Raw genomic sequence first — 9,076 nt, 5'->3', positions numbered from 1 at the left:
TGTGTCAGCATGTCACCCACAGGGCAGTGACTGAAGTGACAGAGCTGGGCTCCTCACAAAGGGACCTGGAAGCAGGGCAAGAGAAGGCAGTGTCAGCCGGAACTCAAGACAAGCTGGAAAATATCCACTGTGTGTGTGGGATGAGCTTCTGCCATACCACCAAACACACTCGCATGAGCCCTCATGGTCAAACCATGTAAAGATATGAAAAAGGGGCAGGAACTAAAAGAGATGGAAGAAATAAGTCTATTTTTTTCCTGCTCTGAAAACTGTTTCCAGCTCAAGAGAGAATTTAAAATAAAAAGAACAAGTGACACTGAACAAAGCCTTGCAAGATCACCTTTGTTGGTTTACATTGAAAAGACTTGGCTGTGGGAGGGGGATTTTACATTTTAACTCTCCCCTGATTGTGGAAAAAAGAGAATAAATTATTAGTGAAGAATGAAAAAATGCAAATCCTCTTGGTGAAGACACCAGCGTGAGTTCACTATCACTGTAAGCGATTAATCTCTTGGGTAAAGCAACATCCTTCCAGGCAGCAGGACTTTAGCTCTGATGACAATGCTGACCAAATTGCTGCCCCCTCCTGTTGCTGCTTCTGTCTCCAAAGAATGAGAAATGTGCCAAAGCTGCTGAAGACGGGCAGAGACAGTGAGAAAGAAGCAGCCAGTTGGCTGGAAAAGGGGCAAAACCAGTCTTCAATTCTGTCTGTCCATTTCCCCTTCTCCCACTTGACCTTGTCTGCTTTCAAGTGGGGAACTCTGCAACCCCAACCAAAGCAGTGAAGTTACTCAATCGAACATCTTTTTCCTCTCTTCAGCTATGCAGAAGACGGAGTGATTTTGCTTTCACCGGACAAAGAAGAGGAAGAGTTTCCCATGGGATTCCTCAATTCGGACCCGTTTCTGAAAGTTCCTGCGCTCGCCTTGAGGGTTTGCAAAGGCAGAAGGATGATTGCAGGCAGGGAAAGAAAGAGAGAAAGGGTTTGCAGCTGGCGCCGCGGTGCCGTGCGGTGCCCGGCCAGCCCCGGCAGCCGCCCCGCCCGCGCTGGGCCCGCAGCCCCGGCTCTGCCGCGCTCGGCCCCGCCAAGTCCGGCCCGCGCGGGGCCGCGAGCGGCGCCGAGCGCAGCGCCCCCCTCAGGCCGCGCGCCGCCGGCGCAGCCGTGGCCGTTGAGCCGCGGCCGTTGTGGCGACACTCGGCGATCGGCGCGATGGCGGAGTGGTCGCTGCCCGCCGGCCTCAACGCCAGCACCTTCCCCGCCAAGCTCTGGCGCCTGGTAAACAACCCCCGCGTCCGCTCCTTGCGCTGGGACAGCGGGGGCCAGGGGCTGCTCATCGACCGCTCCCTCTTCGAGCGGGAGCTGCTCAGCTCGGGCAGTGCCCAGGCTCCGGCCCCGCACACCTTCAGGGCCACACAGTTCGGCAGCTTCGTGCGGCAGCTCTACCGCTACGGCTTCCGCAAGGTGCCGGGCTGGCTTGGCTCAGCTGTGCCGGGCGATTGTGGGGGCTGGCTCCACTTCAGGAATCCCAACTTTCTCCGCGACCGTCCCGACCTCCTGCTCCACGTCCAGCGCCGGAGCACGGCCATCAGGCAGCGGCAGCAGCTCCCCAGGGCGCGGCCGCTGACGGACGGGCCGGACGGGCGCAGTCGTTTCACGGCGCTGCCCAGGGAGCGGCCGCCGCTGCCGGCCGGGCGCCCGCCCAGCGGCTTCCTCCTACTGCACAGGGAGCGGACGCTGCCGGACGGGCGGGAGCTGCGCAGCCCCCGGCCCGGCCGCTTCCAGCAGCCCGCCAAGGAGGGGCCGCTGCTCATCCGGCGCCCGCCCTGCAGCTTCCACCTGCTGCACAGGGAGCGGCCGGTGCCGGCCCGGCGGGAGGGGCCGAGCCGCTTCCAGGAGCTCTACGGGGAGCGGCCGCTGCCCGCCGAGCTGGAGCTGCTCCGGGTGCCGTCCTGCCACTTCCTCGGGCTCCACGGGGAGCGGCCGCTGCCGCTCGGGCGGGAGGGGCCCCCCAGCCGCTTCCAGGAGCTCTACGGGGAGCAGCTGCCTCCGGCCGAGCGGGAGGTGCTCAGGATGCAGCCCTGCAGCTTGCAGCAGCTGCACAGGGAGCAGCAGCCCCCAGCCTCCTTGCCGCCAGGTAGGAAAGGAATTCTAGCTTTCCTTTCCCAAAGGTCACGAAAAGTGACCGCTTGAAGTATTTTTCCACAATGCTCTGTCATTGTGAGACTGAAATTATCAAGTCTCCTAGGAAGGGGCGGCCTAGAAGGCCACAGGATTCTCTGCCTGAGTTTCCTATGTGCTTCCTGGGATGTTTCATCTCAGGCAACAATAGAGCTGTGTGTCCCAAAGCCACATTGTGGAGCCTGACCAATGCGTTTGGATTCGTGCAGCTACACCAGGCCCTTTAGCCCCCAGTGCTCCACCTGGTAGTGCTGGTTGTGCACCATCGACGGCCTCCAGCTCAGCATGGAATGCACCTGCGGAAGAGGAGTCACCAGCAGCAGATCTAGGGCTTGAACTAGAGAAAATGATTCGGGAGATCAGGAGATCCCTGCCTCAAAGGTCTCCCTGTGCTCAGGTAACCCCATTGGATGGGAAGAAAAGAGGCTGGACTGAGAGCTTTTGAACGTTGTTACGTGGCTGAGAAGCAAAGGCTTCTTAAGTTAATTTGTTTCATTATTGTATAGTTGTCTAATTATTCTTGGTAAAGTTAAGATCTCTAAAAGAAGAGAGATGAAAAAGTCATCACTAAATCCTCACGTTAGCGAGGATGAGAGGTGTGAGCCTGTGTTGGTCAAGTTTGGTTGCTCCTTTTCCTGGGAAGAATGCCCTTTGCCGGGGAATTTATGGTGATGCTTTGTAGGTTCTACCAGGCTTTGTTTGATGGGAATGGAGAAAAGAATGTCTGGACAATGCCACTGAAAACAAAGTGTCCCGTGCAAGGAGGGGCATGTGAGAAGTGCCTCTGTTCCAGCAGCAGATGTGGGCTCTGCCTCTTTTGTGTATCAAGGCCAAGGCAAAGCAAGGTCTGGGCTCTGCAGCTGCTGCTGCTGTGTGAGGGCTGCCGTGCTCCCAGAGCTGTGTTTGGAGATGGGCTGGAGCTGCAGCTTTCTGTCCTTTTGTTTGACAGATTCAGTCTTTGGATTAGGAGTCCCATTTCTCTTAACTTTCCCCTGACATACCTGTAGTCCTGCAAAGGCCTTTTTGCAGTTCTTATACTTGTTGGCCAAAGAATGTCTCTCTTTGTATTGATGTGCTGACCCCACAGGCTGCAGTACATTTATGATTGAGGAAGGGCAGCCTCAAGGGCGGGAGTGGGATTTTTTGGATTTAGTAATATCTTATTCTCAAATGAGATGTCTTTTGTCTTCTATAAACTCACACATAGTGGTTTTCAGAAGCATTTTATTTCATAATGATAGGAAACATTGCAGGCACTGAACCTTCTTTAGAATATTTAGGATTGTGATGGACGGGCTATTGCATGGGAGATGGTTTTTTTTTTTTTCTACCCTTCAGATTTGCAGACTTTTGCCACTTGAAAATCTGATCCTGAAAATGCCCTGGTCCATAAATATTTGCCTGGGTCATAGATATGGGGCAGCAGCAGAGGGCTCCAAAAAGCACCACCGGGTGATGGATTGTGTGAGCGATTGGGTGGGGGTGGTGAGACTCCCAGCCAGAAATGAGGTGTGTGCTTTTCCTGTGTGTTTGCAGCACACAGCCCTGGGCAGTGCTCGGAACAAGCTCTGCCCTTGCTGACAGCCGTGTTGACAACGAGGAGGGCCCCTGGCTTTCTGCTGGCTGATTTCTTACAGCTCGTGGGATGAGCCAGGGTCAGAACGTGGGGGCACAACCCCTCACTTGGTGTCTTCTCTTTTTCTGCCTTCATGTTTTGCCTCAAAGGTCATTTTGTAAAAGCTTCAGCTTCCCCTTGGCCACCCAAATCCTGAGTTTAAAATGCTTCTCATGGTAACCGTGTGGGCAGTGTTCCCGCCCCCCCCGCCGTGTTCCATGTCCTGTGGGAGTGGAGGAGAGTCACTGTATCCCTGATAGGATTCCAAGAAAATAGCGAGTGATCTTTGTATTTCTTTCTTTCTGTTTCTCCTTCAAGGGGAATGTTAATGTTGCCCCTAAGTCCTCAGAGGAGGAAGCTCTGAACAGAGCTGCAGCAGAGGACGCTTCATCTGGCACCAAGAGCTGCAGGAACAGTTCACCAGAGTGTGGGGAGCCTGGTAAGGAGAGAGCCCACATTGGTTTAGAGAGGTGTGAGATGGCTGCTCTGAGCCTGCCTGTGACAGGAAGGGAGATCAGAGGAGTTGAGTTCTTGTCTGCAGGGTTGGTGCTGCCCGGTGCCTTTAGTTCAGATCCTGCACAGACACAACCTCCAAGAGCCCTGCCCTCCACGCTTCTCCAGAGGCTCTGACACGGAGTCCTCTGCTGTGGCAAGAGAGCAGGGAATAAACCTGACTTTGTGGGAGTTGTGTCACCAAGCCGGGTGTCCCAGTTTGGTTTCACAACTCAGCTCACAGCACCTTTCAGCTTCAGCCATTTTAGTGATTACTGAGATCTCTCTATCAGCAGAGAGAAAGAACAAAGCTGGGCTTCTTTGTGGGAGCTGGGACTATCTGTGTTTTAAGCTGTCATGGGTGCCATTTGCACTGTGAGTACTGAGACTTTATTGAGGTACTTCAGTGCTTTACACAGTTTTGAACATTTGGAAGGATCTGTGTTCTCTAAAGAGCAGGCTTCAAAATCCAATTGAGAATCTGCCTCTCAGACCATCTTGAACAGTGTCGGAGAAAAGGACAATTGGTGCCCAAGGGAACCGTGCACAAGGGCCAATACTGACTCAGGGTTCCCTTTGCTTCCCAGATCCCATCTGATCGACCTCTCCAGGAGGATGCCCCGTGTGGCAGGAAGAAACAGAGGGAAGACCTGTGGCCATTGGGCAGGTGAAATCCCTCTGGCACATTGATAGATGTAGTCACATTTATAGATATGTATAGTTATATAGTTATGTATCTATATGTTATAGATACATATATACATATATACTTATATATACATATATATGTATCTATATAGTTATGTTTACAGATTTATATAGGTGCACTTCTAGATGTAGATAGTTGTATTTATATATCTCTATAGTTTATTTTATATGTATAGTTGTAGATATTTATAGTTAGATTTTTATAAGTGAGGTTATAGTTATAGATGTGCCTAGAGACATTTATACATATGTATAGTTACATTTCCATATATATAGTTATGTTTCTAAATAGGCATAGTTGTATTTCTATCTGGGATTTTAGTTACGTAGATTGATATGTGTATAGGTACAGGCCTTTTGTTAACATCTTTCCCCTCCTGGATGCCTTTTTCATCTCTTGTTTTTCCCCTGTGCCCCCTCTGTCCCCTCTCCCTGTGCTGTGTCCGAGCTGGCGGCCGGAGCGGAGCAGCAGTTCCAGCCCCGGGTGTCCCTGGAGCGCTGGGAGCTGCCGGTGGCCCCAGGCACTGTCCCCTGAGGAGCTGCTGAGGGCCGGTGAGACTGAGGGGGCTGAGGAGGTGGTGACACTGAAGGGACGGTGACCTTGAGGTGGTGGTGGGGCTGGGGGTGTGGGGCAGCACAGGGCGATGGTGGCACTGAGGTGACAGGGAAGTGGCACAGGCTGAGGGGGGTGGCGGGGTCGAAGGGGATGGGATGGATCAGAAGGGACTGAGGGGGGTGAGAGGACTGCGGGACTCTGAAGAAACTGAAGGGGACTCGGGGATGGCCGAGAGCATGGCGGGGCTGAGGGGATGGAGGGAGCCAGCAGGGAGCACAGAGGGGTGCGGGACTGCAGCTCTGCCAGGCCTTGGAACCAATTCCTGAGCCTCCATTTTTTCCACAGCTGCAGTGAAGACTTTGAGGACAGCAGGAGAACCGACAGGAGCCAGCAGGAAGAAGCTGAAGGGCACGAGCAAGAGCAGTGATCAGGGAGTTGCTGCTGGCAGGCGAGAGCCGGGGTGAGGCCACAGGGCCGGTGAGGCAGGCTGGGGGTGAGGGTGCCGTGGGCTGTGGCCGTGGGCACTGCCCGGCGGGGCAGGAGCGGGCCCTGCCCCTGCTGGGGCTGCTCAGCGCAGCTGCCCCGGCCGGCACAGGGGCTGTCCTTGGGCAAGGCAGCTGTGCCGGCAGGGCCCGGGAGCTGTGCCGGCTGTGCCGGGCTGCCGGGGGCTGCGGGACGGTCCCGCCGCGGCTGCGCTCACCACACCCTGGCCCGCTCGGCCTGCTTTTCCTTTGCAGCCCTCCTGGGGAGGCGCTGAGATTTTCTCTTCCCTGATGCAAGTGCAGGTGCTGTCAAGGGAAAGGCCCTGATCCTAACTCAGTGTTCCCTTTGCTTCGCAGATGTCCCGTCTGCTGTCCCTGTCCAGGAGAGCTGCTGTGCGTGGGAGGAAGAGACGGATGGAGAGGCTTTGAAGATGGCGCTGCTGGAATCCCTCTGCTCAGCGCTCTCTGTAAAGATACATGGACTTGCCCAAGGAGAGGGATAATTCTATGGATATCTACATATGTGGGTTGCTATTTGTATGGGTTTATTTCTAGATGTATTTTGTTATATTTGTGTATATTTATGTTGTTATATATGTATGCTCTGTATACACGTATGTTTTTAATTATGTATATTTGTATATATGTATCTAAGTGATACATCTATGTTATTATATCTTTGTTAAATTCTATTCTAATTTCCTATGTATAGAGTTTGTCGGTATCTATTTCTATTGATATAGTTATCATTATCTGGCTTTTAAAATAGATATATTGATATTTGTATAGGTATATATGCCTATATTTACATTTTTATATGTATATTGATCTATTTTTTAATGTAATTCTATTTGTATATGTATGGAGATATGTAAGTGTATATTTGTATTGCTGCAGTTGGATGGATATTTAGATGGGTACAGTTGTCTATGTACAGATAGATTTGTTTCATGTATCTGTTTATGTATATAGTATGTAATACATAATATTTAATCTGTATTTACATCTGTGTGTTGTGGTTATATATGTATTGCTTTCTATTTAGCTATATATGGAGTTGTATATTTGTACAGTTGATACAGGGTTATTTAGAGAGATATTGATAATTTTGTATTCTTATATGGACTTTACCCTGATAGTAATATGTAATAAATTAAGTTGTTAAACACCTAATTGATATTTGTATATAGTGAATTGTTGTAGAGGTTGGTAATAAATTAAGTTTTTGTTAACTGAATTGGTATTTGTATATATTTACATAGCATTATTGTAGTAATGTAATAAATTCCTTTTCTTAACCTTAACTGAGATTTGTTTAGTTCTGTATTGTCAGCACGGGTGTAGCAATTTGTAATAAATGACATTTTTCAACTGAAATCGATTCTCGTGTATTTGTCGATCGGCAGTGTGGCTGTAGCAATCTGCAAGAAATGACATTTGTCAGCTGAGATGGGTGTTGTGTGATTGGTGATATCCAAATCAATGAACAGATGTAAAGGTGATAATACTGGGGGAGGCTTTGCAGTTAAGAATGAAAAGGAAAAAGACATTTTTCTTGGAAGTATCTTAAAAGAGCTTTTTATATCACCAGGAGCAGCTACACTGTTATTGACTTCCACCATTAAAAACTCACAATAACCATTCACGTGTCTTAATCTGGCCACAATTCAGAGCTGCAATTCCAAATTCTCATCAAATATGTTGCTATAATTTAAAGAAGGAGGGAGAGCAGAAATACCAACATTTCTCATCAGTCTTCTGGGTCGAAAAGACCATTTAATTTATACTCTCTTAGCTGTCTGCCTAGAGTGTGCTGTGCGAAGCTTAGGTCCACGTTGGACCTTATGTATTTCTTTAGCACCAACTGAGGTGCAAACCTGGTATTAAACCCATCAGGCATCATAATTACTTAGAGTGACAGAACATCACTGTTCCAGCACAGTGAAGCTGTGTTTACTTGCTCCTGCAAGCCATTCCCACAGTGGAAATGAAGTCAGTGCCTTGCTCTCTAGATGTGTTAGGTTTTTACACCTGGCCTGATAGACAGCAGGGAAACATATTTGTTTCTATGATACCATTCCATCTAAATGTTTGGTTGGAGAGCAAAAGGAAAATGTCAGTTTAAGCCATAATTTTTGCCTGGATTTTAAACTGTTCTTTCAATAATAACAATAATTTCTCAGTACATGTTGATTTCAGCAAGCACCAGCAGAGTAAGTCAGATTCTCTTTTCTTGTTCTGGCCTTTCACATATCACTAAGGAAAGGAAAGGTGAGGCTGTGTTATTCTCTGTTAGATTTTAAATTCTTCCAAAGTCAAAACTGAATTCAAGTCAGGTTCATTAACACTGTAACTTACATTCTTCTAAAATCTCGTACATTTGCCTGGAGATTTGAGCTCGTTTCTTGACAAGAAGAAAAACTACATACGGGACTAATCCTGTTTTTGCTATGAAACAATTTTCAACAGAGAAAGGGAAAAGGCCTTTGAACACATCTTTACTTTCAAGAAAGGTGGCTGCTGATAAGTACTTACCAGGACAAAGAGGCACGGGCTGTCATTTCTTATGTTGCTGTGTGTGCATGAAATACTGTCATTAAGCCTCTGTTTTCAAGACTATAAAAACACACAGTACAATGTGAATCTCAATTTAATCTTAACAATGCAACTTATGTTGGATTCTAAGAGCTCTGTTTATTTACCTTAAAGCTTTGATCATTCCTGTGAATGTTCAAAAGCCATTAACCATAGCATTCAGTCTCTGGCAGATATTTGGTCTTGAAGGAAAACATTTTCCTAAATTTTTTCCTATCTCTTTAAAACTCACTGGGTTTAGTTAATATCAAGAGCTATAAAGCTAAAGCACGTGGGAAAGGGCTATTTATTGTAGCAAATCCATATGTTGTCAGAAAATGTCCTTTAGAAAGAATTAGAATTTCCAAGGAATCAATCCTCTCCCCTTTTCCCTTTCCCTTTCCCCGTTCTCTTTTTTTAACTTTTTCCTTCCCCTCTCCTCTTTCCTCTTTCCCATTCCCTCCTATTCA

At 48.7% G+C, this 9,076-nt stretch overlaps 1 protein-coding gene and 1 long non-coding RNA gene across 2 annotated transcripts; both read left to right on the top strand.

The window, feature by feature from the left end:
• Positions 1–1,210: 1,210 nt before the first annotated feature.
• LOC148219674 (uncharacterized) lies at positions 1,211–4,424 on the top strand. Its single transcript, XM_088156467.1, has 3 exons — positions 1,211–2,135; positions 2,389–2,576; positions 4,113–4,424. The coding sequence occupies exons 1-3, from the start codon at positions 1,211–1,213 to the stop codon at positions 4,422–4,424; spliced, it is 1,425 nt and encodes a 474-aa protein (XP_088012593.1).
• Positions 4,425–5,410: 986 nt separating this feature from the next.
• LOC148219673 (uncharacterized) lies at positions 5,411–7,269 on the top strand. Its single transcript, XR_015799657.1, has 3 exons — positions 5,411–5,546; positions 5,896–6,010; positions 6,390–7,269. It is a non-coding gene; the product is annotated as an uncharacterized LOC148219673 (long non-coding RNA).
• The last annotated feature ends 1,807 nt before the right edge of the window (positions 7,270–9,076 follow it).

The sequence above is a fragment of the Sturnus vulgaris genome, chromosome Z, assembly GCF_052056855.1.
Source record: "Sturnus vulgaris isolate bStuVul1 chromosome Z, bStuVul1.hap1, whole genome shotgun sequence".
Taxonomy (NCBI): Eukaryota; Metazoa; Chordata; class Aves; order Passeriformes; family Sturnidae; genus Sturnus; species Sturnus vulgaris.
Note: the sequence above shows the minus strand (reverse complement) of the source record. Positions and strands in the feature narration are given on the sequence as shown.